The sequence below is a fragment of the Ipomoea triloba genome, chromosome 11 (genome assembly GCF_003576645.1).
Source record: "Ipomoea triloba cultivar NCNSP0323 chromosome 11, ASM357664v1".
NCBI lineage: Eukaryota > Viridiplantae > Streptophyta > Magnoliopsida > Solanales > Convolvulaceae > Ipomoea > Ipomoea triloba.
The window spans coordinates 22,565,607-22,585,369 of NC_044926.1; the positions used below are offsets into that span (position 1 = coordinate 22,565,607).

Genomic DNA, 19,763 nt, shown 5'->3' on the forward strand with positions numbered 1-19,763 from the left:
CTATATATATATATATATATATATATATATATATATATATATATATATATATATATATATAGAAATTCTTTACAAGTAAGAAACATTCTTATTTTTTTTTTGAAAATAAGAAAACATTTTATTTCTTCATTAGTATTACATTTTTCACATTGACCCGACCCGTCTCAGGAACAAAAATATGTGAGATGATCTCACAGAACTTTTTGCCATTTAAAATAGATTGCATATAATGATATATCTTAAATACATGCATACATACATTAAAATAAATTATTTAAAGCTTGATAGGATTTAAATAAATTTGCAAATGATTTGGAAGTAACCAAAAGGCAAGACTAAACAGTAAACAGGTACAACATTCCTTCCATAAACAATTATTTACAACTCAGCGATTCCTGAGTTTCTAGTCAACACAATGGTAATTACTAATTACAGGTATGAGGACATGCTCTCGTACATCCTATGCATGTTCCTGGCTTTAATCATGTTTGATTTAGCTGAATCCAACAGTGGATCATGCAGGATTGCCTTGTCGAAGCAGAACTTTGCTTCCTCCCACTTGCCCTCCGCCACGAATACAAGGCCTAAGTTGTTGTATGCAGGTGCATAACCGGGTTGCAGTTCAAGCGACTTGGTGAGCATCGCCTTTGCAGATTCATAATCTTTCAGCTGGCGATAGAGATTACCCAGGTTGGAAAAGATCGTGTGTGCTTGTTGAGGGGTAGCGGATAACAGGGCCTGTTTATATACCTCCTCTGCACATGAAGACTCAGCTGATAGATGCAGTGAGATACCTAAGATGCGTATTCATGTGTCAATATCACAGTGCCCGTTTATGATATAGAAAGGAACACAGAGAGAGACATGATTAAGTTACCAAGATTTGACCAGGCGTAGCTGCTCTTTAGACATGCAACTGCAGCCTTGAGGTACTTCTGTGACATTTTAAACTGTTGGGTACACAGAAAATGAAGGCCAAGTTGGTGCCAATGAATCGCGTCCTCAGGATCTTCTGCGATTGCCTTTTTCACATGAAACCGAAAACAAAAATCTGAGGTTCCATAATAATACTCGCTTTATATCAAAATAGCCATGTACCCCCTTCACCTTCAGTACACCATCCACCATCAAAACAAAAATGTGAAAGGAGGGTAGCCACAGCCAAGATGGCAAAAGATACACCCTTGTAACCACAAGGTTACGAGTTCGAATCCTTGCCCCGTTGGTTTGAGCCGGTCAGCTATGAATAACCTAGGCTGGTTTACTTCCTTGTGGTCCTTTGCCGGCTAGGGTCACAAAGCAGGGTTTACTCACATCCAAAAGGGTTGTGAGTTTCCCTCATCATTCCGAAAAAAAAATGAGAAAGGAGTACAGGAAGAGAAGAGAAGAAAAAATAAAATGAAACAAAATTGAGGCTTTCAAGGAAGCCATTATCCAACAGGCTGCAGCAAAGCCAAATGTAACTGCGGCAGGGAAATTGTTGCTGCTCAACTTTTTGAATCACTACAATTCCTCACAAGATACACTTATACACAGGCATATCCAAATAGTACCCTACCCACATATCCCCTTCTCCCCATTGCCAACTCCTAATAAAAGACATAGGAACATGGAACATGGCATGTGATGAAGAAATTTGGAAGGTCAGCATCCCCACAAAACTCTAAAAGAAAAACCACTGGCCCTAAGCACTGGTGAATGATTCGTAACAAAAAATGTTATATATGCTGAACACTCGATGAATTGAATGAAATATGAAAACTGAAGGCTTACCTGCTTCAAACTATAATTAGCACGTTCTTTCACTTCTGACAATTCATTATGATTAATTTCAAATCCAGCTGCAATCTCATGCTGGGCTTTATGAACCATTGCAAGACCAGCCCATGCAATTGGAGGCTCTATCATGCCAGAATCTCCTTCTCTAATTATTGAAGCCATTTCATTTCCAGCCCAAGATAGCTGCTGTTCACTAGGATTCTGAGACCTCTCAGCATCCCTGATTCGGTGAACTCCTATGGCATATCGTGTCGCTAAACAATTAGGTTCCAGTTTTCCTGCCTGAAGACAACCACAGAAAAAAGTCAAAGATTGTCGCAAGGAGAACATGGATCAGGAAAGATAGGGATTGGGGAAGTAATCCAGTCATGAAGTTGGAATCCAACATTTAACTTTTTATTTTGGGTGGGGGGATAAGATGGAATGGAAATCCATAAATTTAAAGAATTGTAGTATAAAAGGATAGTTTTCTATACAAACAAGTGTAGGAGAAAAAAAAAATTGAAGTCGAGGGCTGAATGTTACTAAACCTTTTCCAAACATCTGCCTGAACTTTTGTGATCACCAGTCAAATAATATGCATTAGCAAGATTTGTCCATATATGGGCTGCTTTGGGATCTGAATTTGTAGCTGCTAGCAAACACTCCTTGGCAACATTGGCTGCTGCCTCCTGATCACAGAGAGCTACACCATCGGCATTTGCTCCAGCACCTGCAACATGTCTTTTAAAACACTATAAAGTTGAGACCATTAAATAAAAGAGTCATCATACCTGCAACAACTGAACCATATTTGCACAGCATAAGGGCAGCAAAGTTTACTAGAGCACCAGGATGGTTTGGATCTTTCATAATTAGATCTTGGAGGCACTTCTCTGAAAGCTCTAAGTCCCCACTGGAAAATACACAAGTAAAAGCATATAGCTTGAGAACCTTTATGGTAAATCACAAAGTGTGAGAAGCTACACACTAAATAAAATGACTAGCTAAAAAATGGCACTAATGTCACACTATTGATCTGTCGGAACTTTGGAGGTTTGATACAATAGGCATCTTCAAATTCCTGATCCTCTAGGTATATTGGCTCAGCACAAGAGATTTATCTTCATCAAGCTTTACAAAGCAAATCTTATGGGGGCATGTTAATTATTCCATTTTTTTGGGTGTACCCAGGGTTTCCACCATCGAACACAATGAGTAATCCCCTCGCTGAATTGTAGGCACCTCCTATTGGGTGGGAGAGCTGGCCTGGAGATTTAAGGTTGCTCTATACCCAAAACAAAGGATCGAACCCTTGAGGTTAATTATTTCATTATTTTTCCTTAGTAGCATCCCATAGTGCTTCCTCCAATTTTCATCCTAGTCTTTATTTCATTTTGACACAACTACACAAGTCACACAACCTTCTTTAACAAGTTACAAAGAGTTTTATTAAATGCCTCCGCCCTCTGCAAGATCATTTGCAACAACATAATGCATTGAGAAGTTTCAGTGCTTTAAATAAAATAGTTTGCAAATTTTATCCATCAATTTTACGAATAGATGACTTCCCATCATCTGTTAAGAAATAAAGGGGAATTCCAAAGCAGTATATGAGGTGTAATTCAATATATTCTGAAACATTTTTCCTACTAAACTTCTTTGAGAGGCAAAACTTTAACCAATTTTGTAAAGTTACCATTACCAGCCAAATAGCCAATATGTATGAATTTCTAACTGAAACCTTGTGTTATAATCTATAAGATTGGGCTAGGATCACTCAATTAGTCAATTAGGCTATAATGCACATGGGCCAAACCACACTAAAAGATTGAATACAATCAATTAGCTAGTCTAACCCATAGCCTTATAAACCCATATGTTCTCTCTTATTTTATCAATGTGAACTCTGAACACCTTGAGCGTTATGGGCCCTACCCACATCAAGTCCCTTGCATCAAAGAGCCAAGATGCCACTGCTGGAGGCAAGGGCTCCAATGGTTTGGTAAACAAAAATTTACATGAAATTGGCAAGCTTGACACTTGTTAGCATAGTGTATATAGACTTTCACCATCGTTGGCCAGGCACTTACACTTTTCATTCTCCTATGCAAATACTATTTTCCCTATTATCTACTCAATTTTTCAATTGAGGAATTGAGCATGGAATTTGTGTTTGCAATTTGGAAGCTAAAACACTACTTCAAGGCTCATACTCAGTTTTCTTTCACAGGCAAATCCAGTCAAATATGATGTGACAAAGGCAGTGCTTTCTGACCACCCTTCAGGATGGTATTTGTTATTTCAGCATTTTGAGATCATCTATGTACCTCAAAAGTCTGCAAAGGAACAAAGTTTGGCAGACTTCTTGGCTGACCATCCCATTCTTGCTGAGTGGGAACTTTCTGAAAATCTACCTGATGAATATGTTTTTGTCATTGAAATCCTAACCCCAACAGGATGAATTTTGATGGAATGCAAACAAATCAAAACTACCAAAGGAAAGGAGAAGTTCTTACAAAACTACTATAATCAAACAGCAAAAGAGAGTAGTAGCATTGACAAAAAAAAAATTGTAATTAAGTAGCCTTCCAAGTTCCAACCTACTAGCTCTCTAGTTCCTATTCTAGCTTCAGTGGTAGATAAGCTGGGCAATATGCCAATATCTGGGAGAGTTCCTTTGAAGGGGTGATGAGGAGTCAGATACCATCCAGTAAATACAGAAACATCCTTAGACTAGTTTAAGAAAGGGTTGTTGATTTATAAGTCTTTAGAAACAAAAGAGAACTCTTCTTGGAAAATATGGCTTTGGAGATCAAACAGAACAATCAATTGAAAAGAAAATAGATATCAAATGGGAAATTTAAGGTTGTTTTATACACAGGAATTTGTCTCAGGAATAGTTTGTCAATCAAGTGCATCACATCACAAATCTGGGCTCTAGCAAAAAAAGAAAAAAAGCATTCCAACAAATAAATGCAACTATATGCCCTAAATCATTCATAACTTCTATTGGACCATTACTAGAAATTATAGACATTCCACTCTTGGTAGCTCACAATAACACAGCTTTAGAATGAGAACAATGTGGTATTTGTTATTCTCTTCCACCCCCCCCCCCCACCCCACCCACAAACAGGGCAATAAATCTTCTGATTTGCATGTTAAACACCACTTATCATTTGTTTATTGAGCACACTGGCCATTGGTCAAGCATCATTCACCAATTCATCATAAACAAAATTAGTCCCCTTTTTTATAAACTTTAAACTGCTCTCTGCTTCTATTTCAGCCATTTTCCATCACCCAGTTAAAGCTTAGCCAACCACTTATTCATAATAAAAGAAAAACCTAATAAATGAGTTACAATGAACCACTAGAAAATAACTAGTGTAATGAGTTCTCTGTACCTCTGGAGGTAAGTGATTCCAAGATTTCCAAGGCAATCCAAGTTGTCAGGAGCAATGACTAACAAAGCAGAGAAAACTGATATAGCACTCTAGAGAAGGAAAAGAGATGGTAATATCAGATTAAAAGGGTAAAAGATTATTCAGATCCTAGATGCAGAACAAGACCATTAAAAAAATAAATAAATAAAACAGAACCTTCAAACGACCAGTGCGTAGAAGTTTTAATCCTAGAATGTTCCAAATAGACACCCGTCTAACATCAGATTGCACAGACTCCTTCAGTTTAACAAGAATCTCCTCAAGTTCCTTAGGTTCTAGTTCATTGCCTGAACTGCAATCCTCCAAGGATCCCAGCAGGATACACTGCATGTGCCAACCATACAGATAATGAAAATGCATAGCAATAGCTAGGTATTTATACAAAATTTTACAAAAGGGTAGCTAAACACAAAATATAAAATGCATTTCAGTATGATAGTATATTTATACCTCTGCATGATGTATCTGGATCAAAGAAAGTAACTCTGGCCTGTCTACTTCTTCATCAGGTCGAACTAAAATATCTGCTGCTTTCTCATATTCTGAAGCTGCCTATAAGAAGTGATTAAGTGACACAATGTATGGAATTAATCAAAACAAAAATAATAACAATAGCCGGATCCAAGCTACCTTTTGAGGCTGGCCCATCCTTTGATACATTAAACCAAGCATAAAATGAGCATGAGCGTTCTTAGGCATTTTCCGCACAACATGTATCAATCCCTACAATTATAGTATTTCAGTTATTCCTTTAAAACCAGCTTCATCTAGGAAAACAGTTTCTCATTAGCAGAGCATGGCTTAAATGTTAAGGCATACAAGCTGAAACCCTAACCCTATTCTAAGTTCTAACAGTAACTCTATTGAGGAATGAAAAGCACTTGTCCATTCATGTTCCAGTATCAATCAAAAATTAAATTCAAGTGGGCATGAAAGATAAAAATATTCAGTAGAGAAATCTATGTAACCAAATTATTTCTAGTTCCACTCCCTTGCAAAACCACATAAAGGGAATAGTATAACACATATAATGTGTATGTAACTCTATACTATTCTAAATTTTAAAATTATCTTTAAAAGGGAAAAAAGCTAGATAGCTACAGGAAATGGGTAAAATGCAGGCCATGCAAATATATACAAAACCCTGCCTTCAAGATTTTGAATATATAGTAACTGCCAAATGTTACACACTCTTCCCTTAACAATGTGATATTTAATAAGTAATCAAGGCTTACAGTTCTGAAGTTAGGCTGAAAGGATAGTATGCTAGAGATAATAACCAACTGGCTCCTGTTTGCATTATTTTCCAATTTATTAAATGTTAGACCATTTGTCTGGAGATTGATAAAATGATCGAATCACTTACAATTATTATTCATGAATGGAACTACATAAACAGGAGGCGCAATTTTAGAAATCAGAACAGATGTCAGTAATTTTAGAAGGGAGAGCTATTATATATTCATTAAAAAAAAAATGTAACATAATCAGAGACCTAGTATACTGTTTTATGCTTGCATTGTCAATCAAAATGTGACCATCAAAGATGGACTATGTTCAAAATAGATACAAGGCTGCACATGCACTTGTAGCATACACATAGATTTTGCTGTCCATTAAATTACTTTAACTTTTGTATACAATTCAGATGATATAAATCAATATTGAGAAATAAAGAAAACCAAAACAAATGTTGGCATATAAATCAAACATGACAGTACAATCTAGATTACAACACTATGTAAATACATAGATTGGAGAATTAATTGGCATGGAACTGTAAAAGCATAAAGATGTAAAAACCACAGTACAAGCTAAACAAATAGACTATACAAGGAACATAACACAACTCACATTTTTAAGGCTGCTAACTTTTTCTTCACGTGATGAAGGGGTTCCTTGACTATTCTGTTCAGCATCTGCATCAGCTCCATTACAATCAAGATGGTTGTCTACTTTACCAATTCTTGACCGACATTTTCCCAATTTTTTTTGTTTACCTTCTACATCCATTCCCTCAACATCTTTGCTTGTCTTAAGTTGACTACTTTCATCAATGACTATCCTACAAAAATATTGGACTACAATTTAAATACGAGTATTCTGCAGGAAGCAAAAGTCTGCCTTACTGGATTGCTTAACTGAAAAAGCATTTTAACCATGTGGGGACCAAAAATGCAGTCATCTCTTCTAGTATTACTGTTTTCAGGGTACTCTGAACTGGAACTTCAATTTCAACCAAAAGTTTAATGGCTGGTGTCAGATGAGATACTACCTTTCTTTTCTACTATTTATGAACATACTCATACTCTAACCAACACTATTGATTGGATATATTCACAACTTCGAATATTCAGGTATCCATCCAATCCTAGAACACCACTTAAACAAAAATCAACTTGGATCTTTGACCCCTATGTCAAACTTTTTAAAGAAAAAAAAAAAAAAAAAAAAAAAAACATTAAAGCGACGAGGCCGGGCTTTGCTTTAAAGCGAAAATGCAAAGTGAAGAGTCGCTTTTTCGTGCAAAGCGACGCTTTTCTAAAAATTAACAATTACTCAATTAGGGATGCAAATTGGCATTTAAAATGTTTTAATGTAAATTCTAATGCAAATAGTTAAATATACTATAAGTCCATAATCTAGAATAGGTATGATCTCATAAACAAAATTACTGATTTACGGCCTTTGAGGGGGTTTTTTCTTCTTTTTTTTTTAATTACAACCATAGTTATCTAGGCGGACTTTCTAGGCGAGATGCCGTCAACTGCCTAGTCGAGGCGGCCGCCTAGGCGATGAGTTATATATATATATATATTCCCATACAAAATAATTAGGATGTGAATAGGCAATTAGACATGATGTGTGTTGGAAATAGGCAGCCATATTTACTCTACTTTAGGGAGTTGTAGCAGCCCCATTTACTCTCCTCTAGGAAGTTGTAGCCTTGAGAAGAGTGAAATTGAAAGCTTTTGTATATTTCTATAATCTATGTATTATCACTACACACTGATTACACATATATATATACATAGGAATTGAGACAAAAAAGAACTCTTTTCCTGGAAATACTACTCCCACTATCAGCACTACGCTACTAATGCAAAGATCCTTATTTTGCTCCTACTTTGCTCCATAATGTTTCTACAAAGAGGAATGGGCTTTGCTCGGAACAGGAGGACAATGCCGGAGCTCGAACTGCTCCGCCATCGGAGCCGCCACGCGCCGCCGCCGCGCCGCCACTCCGACTCCACGCGCCGGCGCGTGAGGAAGATTCCGGCGACTTCTCCGACTAAAAATTACACCGGTAGACTCGCCTTAGTGTGTAGGTTCTACCCATGTATGTTTTGTGGAGTTTTGGGGTTGTATTCTGCACTTAGGCGAGGCGACCACATTAGGCGTTCGGTCCCGACCGACCGGACGCCCAGGCGACGCCTTGATAACACTGATTACAACCTTGTTAATCTGAGTGTCGTGCAGCTTTATAAATCTTGGAAAAAATTAAAGCTTTGTAATATATTTTTTTTTTTAAAAGAAGAAAAAAAGAATCACTGCAATCTCCATTCTCCTCGATGGGCCCATTGACTATTCTACCCAGTTCAAAACAGAGGAAGAAGTGAAGAGTGGATGAAGAGGCCAAGCGATAGGAAATTTTGAGAAAATAATAAAATAAAAACCTGGAGAATCAATATATATATCGCATGCTTTGAGGCTTGAGATGAGGTGGCATTGCAGCGAGGGTAGTGAAATGAGTTCAAGTGTTCAACGAATCGGCGACTCCTGTTGTTTGGAAGTTGCGACTTGCTTGCCACAAGCAATGGTCTGAATCTGAAGTTTCTCGCAAGAGAGCATCGCTATTTGCATCTTTGCGAAATGCAACCCCTAAAATCTAGGTATTTTATGCTTTTCTTTCTTGTTGACTCTGCTTTGTGTGCGAAAGCATCGCCTCAACTCGCTTGGTTGCTCTGTCGAAGCAACAAAAAGCGAGTGCTTTCTCATGAGGCTGCGCCTTACAAAGGCAAAGCGATTTCCAATCGCATGCCTCGCTTCTGCACTTTAAGTGCAAAAGCGAGCGATTTTAACAAGTTTGACCTATGTTGATCAAAAAATCAGCAGTTATATTCATTGTATTAGAAACAGATGTATGTGAGCCATTCCTAGTATAGCATTCAGGGTAAAGAATCTTAGCCTCTTAGATAAGCTTGGTAGTTGGAGAAATCTATGGGGCAAATAGAAGAAGTTCGTTGGACATATCTTCAAATGAATAATAGCAATTAATTCCATGTTCCTCACTTCTCCAGGCAATTATAAACAAAACAAAAGACTACCCTAGACATCAGTTTGTGAGTCTGTTCTCCTATCAATTTTGCTATAAAAAAAAATTTAAAAAAAAATTAAACAACTCACATTTGAAATGTATTAGTTTATTACTCCATACATAATCATTTAAACTCGCTGCAGAAGAGTGTGATGCTCAACCACAACTCTTATTAGCTAATGAAACTCCTAATTTAATGACGCAACAGAAAGAAACCAGGACGAACCTGGAGCATGACCCAGAGTCAGTTTTGAACATAGCAAAATAATGCTACTACGTACTTTCTTTCCCATGAAGTGCATTTTTATTACTTCCTGGGACAACTGTTCTTTTACTGGACAAATTTAATTCCTCCAATTTTCATGATAACTTTAAGAGTACAATACTCAACCTTAACTACTTCATTCTACACATACGCAAACAAAGTATCCAATTTAGTTGTAAATGTGTAATCTGTAAGCAGTGGGATTCTTAACTTTCATAACTTAATTGAAAAAACAAAGATACAAGTTGCTAAAAAAGACACGAGTGCAAATAATTCAAAAGACTACATTTTTCCATTATTATTTCTGTTTTTCAATGTTCTATTAGAGGTTAGTTTCTAAATTATAGTGGGCACAATCTATGAGGACATAAATGATAATAGATGGTACCTTGGAGCAGTTGTGTTGGGCAGCAGAGCAGCAACAGCCGTTTGAAAAGAATCCTGGGCATCGGCTTCCGGTGGTTCAACATTGAGATCAGCCAAAATGGCGACTTTTGACGGCCGAGATGGCTGCGGCTGTGACCACGCAGAGATGGTGTTGGAGCTGTCAGCACCAGTGGGAGATTCTGATTTCACTGGAGGAGGGACAACACTCGCCGGAAGTTCAGACATTTTATTTTTGGCTAGAGAGAAATAATTGCAGAGAAAAGGTAAGAAAGGGCGGTAGATCCCCTTAGTGTTTGCGGGAGTAGAAAATAACATAGAATGACAGCTTTTAGTCTTCAAATATCGAGAAACAAGTTCACTTTTGATCTTCAAAATTGACAAAATGTTAAAAAGTTTTTCAAATTATTTTTTGAGATAAGGATCAAAATCAAAATTTTTACAAATGTGAAATTAATTTTAGTAAAAAAGAGCAGTGCTATTCCTCTAATGATCAAACCTCCTAATATTCGCCTCCTTAAATGGAAATACTTGATTGATCTCTTTGCATTTTATTAATATGTAGGTTTCCTTTTTAAGGCGTGTAGGGTCAGCCAATCCACAGGTAGCCAATAAATATCAAGAGTTTTATTGTCACATTAGAAGGTGAAAAATAGGAGGTAATATTAGGAGGGGAAAATAACATTTTTTTTACTTAGAAAATGTTCAATAAATACTCAAACCTCAAAAAAACATGCAATTGACCCCTTGTCTACTATGGAGTATTAAATTTCCAATTGCATGACACCTCATATTTTTATGTTAACATTGAAGCTTACATGGCATGTAAATTATTGATATCATTTTTAACTTCTAATTTCAATTTTATTAAGTTTTCATTTAATATTAAAAATATTCATACTTCTAGTAGTATTCCTTTGGTGTACTAGGACTAAAAGGAATTGAATATCAAGATATTTAGGACAACACTTTTATTAATAATAGTAGAGATACAAATACAAGGCAACTAACTCTCAATTACAGCAAATACAGCTAGCATACACCAAAGGCAAGCACTTGCATGGAGAAAATTTTAAACATCACGTATTTGTTTTTGTTATGCTAACAAAGTCTCTTCATGGGGCCCAACTGTTTGACCAGAACCTTTTTAAAGTTACATATCAACTTAACAAAACTTGAAAGATGCAAGGATCTTACTACTTGCCCTAGTAGCTCCAAATGAAGCCATTCCTCAAGAAAAATTTATCAATATGTACCTTTAGATCACTTGAGCAATATATTCAACTAAAACTTAACTCAAGAAATAGTTTTTCTATCATATTTCTAAAACAATATTACTCGAAGTAATGTTAAAGTGTACAATGACTCAATGGGTAATAACATTCAAAAAGAAAAGTAGTAGTTTGAATTGTTAAAATTATTTTACAAATAATCACAAGGTCCATTTGAATTGAGAATGGTTGTACACTTGTACCAATATCATAGTTATCTAGGTGGACTTTCTTGGCGAGATGCCGTCGACTAGTCAACTAGGCGGCCGCCTAGGCGACGAGTTATATATATATATATATATATATATTCCCATACAAAATAATTAGGATGTGAATAGGCAATTAGACATGATGTGTGTTGGAAATAGGCAGCCATATTTACTCTACTTTAGGGAGTTGTAGCAGCCCCATTTACTCTCCTCTAGGAAGTTGTAGCCTTGAGAAGAGTGAAATTGAAAGCTTTTGTATATTTCTATAATCTATGTATTATCACTACACACTGATTACACATATATATATACATAGGAATTGAGACAAAAAAGAACTCTTTTCCTGGAAATACTACTCCCACTATCAGCACTACACTACTAATGCAAAGATCCTTATTTTGCTCCTACTTTGCTCCATAATGTTTCTACAAAGAGGAATGGGCTTTGCTCGGAACAGGAGGACAATGCCGGAGCTCGAACTGCTCCGCCATCGGAGCCGCCACGCGCCGCCGCCGCGCCGGCGCGTGAGGAAGATTCCGGCGACTTCTCCGACTAAAAATTACACCGGTAGACTCGCCTTAGTGTGTAGGTTCTACCCATGTATGTTTTGTGGAGTTTTGGGGTTGTATTCTGCACTTAGGTGAGGCGACCACATTAGGCGTTCGGTCCCGACCGACCGGACGCCTAGACGTCGCCTAGGGGACGCCTTGATAACACTGACCAATATGCAGGTTGCTAGCGTACCTGTATAACCATCAAGAATACATGTGGCAAGGAATTACCAAGGGCAAACACCACAACATCTTCTAGCAACTTTTCAATATGGTCGGTACATCCTCTGATGCCATCTTCTGGTTTTACTAGCACCAATGGATACAATTATTCTAACAGTGAGTTTTAAACTTCTTCAAAACGTATATTGTTCCCTATAACATAGGGATTAGGTAATATATTAAAGGTTATCCAACACTTCAAATGAGGTGCAAAAAGTTCAATAAAAGGACCTATTCCCCCCTTTTTAAAATGATCTCAACACTTGTTGGATAAGTACAAGTACATTTGCTTAAAACCTTTTTATTTTTCACTTAGGGTGGTCTATTTGGAAACCCAAAAAATATTTTCTGGAAAATAATTCATTTCCCAGAAAACATTTTCATTTTTTGGTGTTTGACTAAAAGTCAAAATTTTGTCATTTTCTATTTGGTTCACTTTTCAAAATATGAACAAAAATCTATTATAAAGTTTTATAAAATACTAATTATTTTAATAATGATAATAATTTTTTTAAGAGTTTAAACTTTGCCTCCTGACTCCTTGTGCTTATATTATAATCTAATTTATAATAGAATAAAGTTACAAATTAAAATTTATATAGTTAATTAATTATAAAGGTTAACAATAACTATAATAAAAATATTTAAATAAATAATTTGTATTTTTAACTTATTATAATAAAAATAAATACATAAATTGATAAATGTAATAACTTTGAACCAAAGAAATTGAAGGGGGAAAAAAAGTTGTTTTCATTTTTTGGAATGTGGGTCAAGCCAAGACTTTTTTTTTGTTAAGCCAGACCCAATCCAACTCGAATTTTAATTGGTTTAGGTTGGTCCGTTGGTCCAATTCAAATAGTAAATGGATAGATGGTGGGCAAGCCCATTTGACACCACTCAGAGAGGAGAGAGCTGAGGATAAGAGAGGGATTAAAAATATATCTTCCAAATCTGAAAAGTCATTTTCAGTAAAGTATGAATATTTTTTGTTGACTTCATTTTTCTTAGATAGCCAAATACTAGATAATTCAAAAAGTAACTTCCAAAACTCTTTTGTTTAGTTTCCGAACGGACCCTTAGTTTTCCACACAAGACATTACATCCGCAGTTATGTTAGATTAATTTAAAACTTTGATTATCATATTCTCATTGTGAGGATATGATAAGCTTAGTTGCTTAACTATATCAAGATAAACATAATGCTTTTACTTTAGTCAAATTTTTCATCAAAACTCATATTCTAAAAAGCTGAATTTCTTATAACACACAAAAAATAATAAAAGAATTACTCTAATCCATACTTTTGTGGATAATTGCAAGAAAAATAACTTTTAGTAATTTTGCCCATCTAAATAGCCTTTGAGAGAGTTTCAATTCTTTTTGGTGATTCACTTCAGTGAATTCTCTTTAAGGGAACTATGACATGATTAACTAATATGATTTGCATGCCTTTTTGAGTGAAGTAAAGTTTAAACTCTCTAGTTTCTAATTGCTATCGCTTTAATTTCTTGTGCTATCTTCTTTCAATATTAACTGATATATCACTACATCTCGTTGTCTTTGTATTTCATACCAAGTGTGAAATGGAATAAATAAATAAATAAAGGAAAGGGAAAACAAATCTCTCTCTATCTAGTAACCTGTAAACCATATCGCATAAGCGTTGAGTACTAGAGTACTAGGGGTCATGATGTTATTCAGCAACACTATATGCTAGGTGATGCGAAAGAAATGTCTTTCCTATTTTCAAGATGCCTAAACGTCAACTCAACAAAGTGGCTCAGTGCAAGTGTCTATAATCAATTGAAAATGATTTACGTATTTTTTCAAAACAGTAAGATAAGGTCTTGGAATAGGCGGTTGAAGATGGGACATATAGCCATCTAGTAACAACCAAGATTGTTGTTGGGTAATTAAGATTAGAAGCTTTGGAGCTTATATCGAAAATTGACAATGGGCTACAGTATGATGAACTTGGATGAATTTCTGGATCCAAGAAAATACTCAATATCTAATTCTATGTTGGACCTTGATAGGCCAACATCTTTTCCTTCTCAAGCTGCGTCATTCTAACCCCTTCTTTACAAGATAAGGCCACTACAAACGAGGCTAGCTTTTCTAATTCAATTTCTAGGCCTTCAAAATTAGTTGTCAATGAGGCCAGCCACCCTGTGGCAGGCTGGAAATTTCATGGTCCTTAATGGGCCAGCACATGGGTCAGATTTCTCTGGCCCACCCAGGTTATCAGCTCATCATGCTAGTTTTAAAAAAAAAAAATTAAAATATCAAAAAAATTATTTTAGACTACTATCAACAAGTACTTACAGGAAATATGTTCTACACTCTCATTTGCAAACTTGCAAATTAGTAGGATTCGCAAAACCAAAAAACAAAACTTATTGGAAAATATTTTATACACTTCCAAGAACTTAAAGGAGAATATTAACAAACAAGCAAGTTAACAAATTGCAAATTCTACACTACGTGCAACTTACTAGAAAAATTAAGATACATTATGTATCACATTTCTTCCATTGCAATATTTTCCATTTTTACCTCTATGCAACTAGAATTTACCTCAGATGTTTTCCCATTAGGCCATACATCAATCTTTATCCGGAAATAGCAATAAAGTTTGTTCAAGAAATAAATTCCAGCCAATAAAGGGGGTAATCATCAGAAACAAGGATCCCATCACTAGTTTATATATATTTATTATACATAATGCACCAGCTTAAAGCCTTCGAACATGCCATCAGTTCCCAGATGCAAATTTAAACAGTCTACAATTCATAATTATCAATATTGCAGAGGTAATCTGAAAATGAAAATTTTTCTACCCTAAAATTTCATTCGGACCTTACACAAAAATTCCAATCGTCAGGGCTCAAGTTCGCCGTCGAAGACAATCTGAGAGCTTGATTGAATAAAAATAAATATGAAAATTACCTTTTATTTTTGGTTGGAGGTTTTGGTATTGGCTATGGTCGGTCAAAGGCAGCGGTGACGGGCCGACGGCGGTCACCGCGCTGAGGAGATAACGAGAGACGGCAGTCGCGACTGGGTCTGAGATTCCTAAGAAGGTAGCGCCTGCGCAGCGGAGAGAGTATAGAGATACGGAACGTATGTACGTACGACAGTGGGTTCGAAGCGGCGGCGGTCACGGCAGTCGCGGCGAAGGCGACTTCCAGAATTGCGCCGAGGACTGAGTGTTGAATATGAGAGAATATTAGAGAGAGGTAAGGTTAATTGGTCGAATATCGATTAAGCGAAATATTCTAATATAATTTAAAATCTTTAAATTTTATAAATAACAATTTTCAATTCGTATTCACCATAAAATAGTTATAGTTATGATATTAACTAGTTTTTCATGGGCTTGTGCGAATATGATAATGCCTAATGTTTATTTTTAAATATGTATTTTAAATTATATCAATACAAGATTATATAAGAAATGTTCATGCATATGTAATTGAATGTTGAATTTGTTTATTTAAATCGGTAATTCAAAGTATATGAATACAAGATAATATATGAGAGGTTGAATGGTTGATTATTGTTGGTTTCATGACTTTTGGGCTTAGTCACCGGCAGCCCAACACTACCGTACAAAACCAGAAAATAACGTAGCCAAAATAAATAGCATGATGATCTTAACGTGAAAATCGAGAAAGGTGAGAATTGAACCACGGACCTTTTTAGGCTCAATCATTATTGCATGGACCATGGTCCACACAGCTGTGTGGACCAAAAATAAAAAGTACATTACTTTTGTATTGAAGGTACATTATTTTTATATTGTGGGTACATTATTTTAGGGTACATTATTTTTGTACTGAAGGTACATTATTTGATATATACTATCAAATAATGTACCTACAGTACAAAAATAATGTACCTTCAATACAAAAATAATGTACTTTTTATTTTTGATCCACACAGCTATGTGGACCATGGTCCATGCAATAATTTGCCTTTTAGGCTGGGTCAGGCCAAACTTCACTATTTTGTATATAATTTGTACAAGTTAGACTAGTTACAAGGCTTATTTTGGCTATGTATCCGAGAGAGAGGGAAAGAGAAGTATTAGAAGCCTTAGAATGGCTTCTCAGGAATTATGAAGCCAAGAGATGAGAGAAGAGAGGGCTTGAAACCCAAGAATAGTTGAAGCTAGTAGAAATGGCTTTTGAGGAGTGATAAGAGGTGTGAAGTCTAGGAGTGGCTTGAAGTTAATGAAGGGGCGAGGCCCTTTATATAGTTGTAGGTCCTGACCTCGCCGAAATATATAATATAATGATAATAATTTAGGCCCGACCGCACACGAATATAATAATACAATGATTACATCAATAATTCAATACAATAATATTTAATTCGGGTTTGATCTTGTACTGATTTGTAGTTTTGATTGGGCTTCGCATATGAATTGGGCCGCTATATATTTTGGGCATTTTATCTTTATGGGTCGTAGTACCATATCCAACACTAACCCCTCACTTTCTTGTGGCTCATGAAGTGACGGCACAAGAAAGTAGAAAAATATACAGTCTGTATCTGATTCAAACACCTTTAATAGTCTGTGATGAGCCCCTCAAGTCTGAATTGAATGCAGTGCTGGTTTATGGTGGATGGTTGCCTCGTTAAAACCTTAAACTAAGAAAAACCCAGTGGGAAAAAACTTAGTTAAGGAAAAAAGAGTACAACTATGACCGCAACCTCCAGGGCTTGTGAAGGATCTTCTTGGATTATGTATGCAGTCATATTACTCCTTTTGGCTGAATCTTCAAATGAATTTCCTTGTCGGGTATCGAGCGGGGATCTTGCACTATGACTAACAAATCATCACATGAAGTGTTGACCACTAAGTAGGAAAGATAAGTTTAACCATCAGAGTCAGTGTGTATATACCTCTCCTGCAAAACCTTAATAATGCAAATATACATGTGTGAATGTATGTGTGAATGTATGCCTATCCTAATATGCTAATAATAATTATGTATGTATGCAAATATGTGTATATGAATGTATGCAGAATATGTGTAATGCATGCCTATCTTAATATGCTTATCTAAACTTAATACCTAATTTCTCCTTTCTAAACTAACCCCTCACTCCGAGGGACACCCATGGTCGACTCTCGAGCCTTTCATTCAAAATTCATCATATCCACTAAGGAGCGAAATAGATATGTTCATCGCTGCGAAGCGGGATAAACTCATCGCTGAAAAGCGGCATCGCTAGGAAGCAGAATAAATTCATCGCTAAGGAGCGAGATGAATTCATCGCTGAAAAGCAGCACCGCTAGGAAGCAGGATAAATTAATTGCTAAGGAGCGGGATGAATTCATCGCTGAAAAGCGGTATTGCTAGGAAATAGGATAAATTCATCGTTGAGGAGTGGGATGAATTCTTCGCTGAAAAGCAGCATCGCTAGGAAGCGGGACAAATTCATCGCTGAGGAGTGGGATGAATTCATCGCTGAAAAGCGGTATCGCTAGGAAACTGGATAAATTCATTACTGAGGAGCGGGATGAATTCATCGCTGAAAAGCGAGGTAGATATATGTCAACTACCTTGCTCTGAGGGGTGATTTGGTTGACGCCGACTTCGTGATAGATTATTGAGAAGCCACATCGTCCAACCATACACAAGGACGCCTGCGCACCCATTTTGACCGAACGATCAGAAATTCCCTCTTCAATCGGTAATGAAGGTTTGAGCATGGTGAACTATTGAGGAACAGTATATATGTCAACTATCGAGAGAGTTGGGATAAAGATATCTTAACCGTTGAAGAACATGATAGATATGTCAAGCGGAATAGACATATCAGCCACTCTCTCGATTTTGGTGAGATAATTTGTTGCCAAAGTCTGACCGCACATCTTGTTAAACTGCCCGAAATTTTCATAGATATTTTTAATTTAATTTGTTTTATTTTTTTAAAAATAACTACAATATTATTACTACTATATATAAATTTCTCCCTACATAAATGATGTTGGTTTTCAAAGTTTAAAAATGTGAAAGGTAAAATATATCATTATTATGATTTTAGCATTCTACTCATGACAAATATAAGTATTATTGCATTAATTAAAAGTTTTGTAGTACAAATGCTATAAATCAATTTTATAAAATACCATAAATTATAAAAATTTACAAATCTAAAATAATAGTTATTATTTAAATATCATGATCCCAAAACAAATTAATTTACAATAACATAACTGAAGAAAAACTAACATAAAAATGAACTAATTGAACTAACTTACATTTGCGGAGTTTGAAAAAAATATAATGTTATTAGGTAAATGTATCACATTTAAATATAACGTTATTACATTAATTAAAATTCACATATTTAAGAATGATGCATAATCTCGAGATCTGTCAATTTAAAATAAGAAGAATAAGAAATAATATAACTAAAAGAAATAATTTTCAATAAATTAGTTAAAAACATATCATATATCTACAAATATTGAACCACAAAATCTATTATGGACCTATTATTTAAATTATGATCAAGAGAGGTTTGATTGTGCTACATTTATGGGTTGAAAAATATTTAGAAACAAAACTAAATGGTTATAGACATCTATTTACTATTTGTTGGTCCCAATAGGGTGGCAAAAGTCTAGAGGGTGGTAAATAGACTTTTTTCAACAATTCAAAAACATTACAACACTCTATTAAAGATAATCCAAGTGAATAAATTCAACTTGAATTGCACAGCGGAAATAATATTATGGTAAAGTGCTATAATCAAAGTTACGTAAAAATGAAGAGTTTAACAACATGCAATTGTAATGTGTATAACCTGTGATTTGGATAATGTGTCATCCCACCAAAATATTAAAGAAAACCCTGTTCTACTTCATTCTTGAGTATTTTGTTGAAAAAAAAAAAGGTTTTCTGCTTTCTCTTTCTGAACATTTTTTCTGCATGTATTATAGTTGCTTAAAAACTTAGTTGAGAGGAGAAGGCAGGCTTGCATCACTGAAAACAGCATCAGGCCTTCAAGCCCAGCGGTTTGACATACAACAACAACCACTCAAATTGACAGCAAACAGGTATTTGTCTGGTCATTTTTCCTCAAGGTTAATTTCTATCAGATCTAGACCTTGAGATTGATACCTAGAAGGTAGAACCAGAAAACAGTAAATTATCAGATCTAGACCCTGAGATTTTAAGATTTTCAATTCTTATCTGTCATGTTCTATTGTTCTTGCACACAATACATTTAATTTGTTAAACCAAACACATGGAGTTTCTGCTATGTAAAGGTCTCTGATGGGACCAGAGCTTAGAGGCTATAAGGGTTAGAC

General features: G+C 35.6%; 1 protein-coding gene across 7 annotated transcripts; it reads right to left on the reverse strand.

Annotated features, from left to right (window-relative positions):
* Positions 1-287: 287 nt before the first annotated feature.
* Positions 288-15,681, reverse strand: LOC115996619 (probable UDP-N-acetylglucosamine--peptide N-acetylglucosaminyltransferase SPINDLY). 7 transcript variants are annotated; one of them, XM_031235943.1, is made up of 13 exons: positions 15,380-15,681; positions 12,399-12,505; positions 10,179-10,413; positions 7,062-7,272; positions 5,838-5,930; positions 5,658-5,759; positions 5,364-5,531; positions 5,169-5,257; positions 2,553-2,674; positions 2,310-2,491; positions 1,774-2,061; positions 878-1,022; positions 288-794 (listed from the first exon to the last, which is right to left on the reverse strand). In XM_031235943.1, exons 3-13 carry the CDS (start codon positions 10,400-10,402, stop codon positions 430-432), a joined length of 1,989 nt encoding a protein of 662 aa, XP_031091803.1. In that variant the 5' UTR covers positions 10,403-10,413; positions 12,399-12,505; positions 15,380-15,681; the 3' UTR covers positions 288-429. The 7 variants fall into 7 exon arrangements, with proteins under 7 accessions (XP_031091803.1, XP_031091802.1, XP_031091801.1 ...); XM_031235942.1 differs by having other exon boundaries at positions 12,399-12,514; XM_031235941.1 differs by having other exon boundaries at positions 12,399-12,580.
* Between the last annotated feature and the right edge of the window lie 4,082 nt (positions 15,682-19,763).

Excerpts from the sequence above, each read along its gene's own strand:
- LOC115996619 (XM_031235940.1), bottom strand. The coding sequence starts at position 11,213 with ATGCTAGCTGTATTTGCTGTAATTGAGA. Across the intron at positions 5,258-5,363 it reads TACGCACTGGTCGTTTGAAG|AGTGCTATATCAGTTTTCTC; the intron begins GTTCTGTTTTAT and ends TTCCTTCTCTAG. Across the intron at positions 2,675-5,168 it reads GGAATCACTTACCTCCAGAG|TGGGGACTTAGAGCTTTCAG; the intron begins GTACAGAGAACT and ends TGTATTTTCCAG.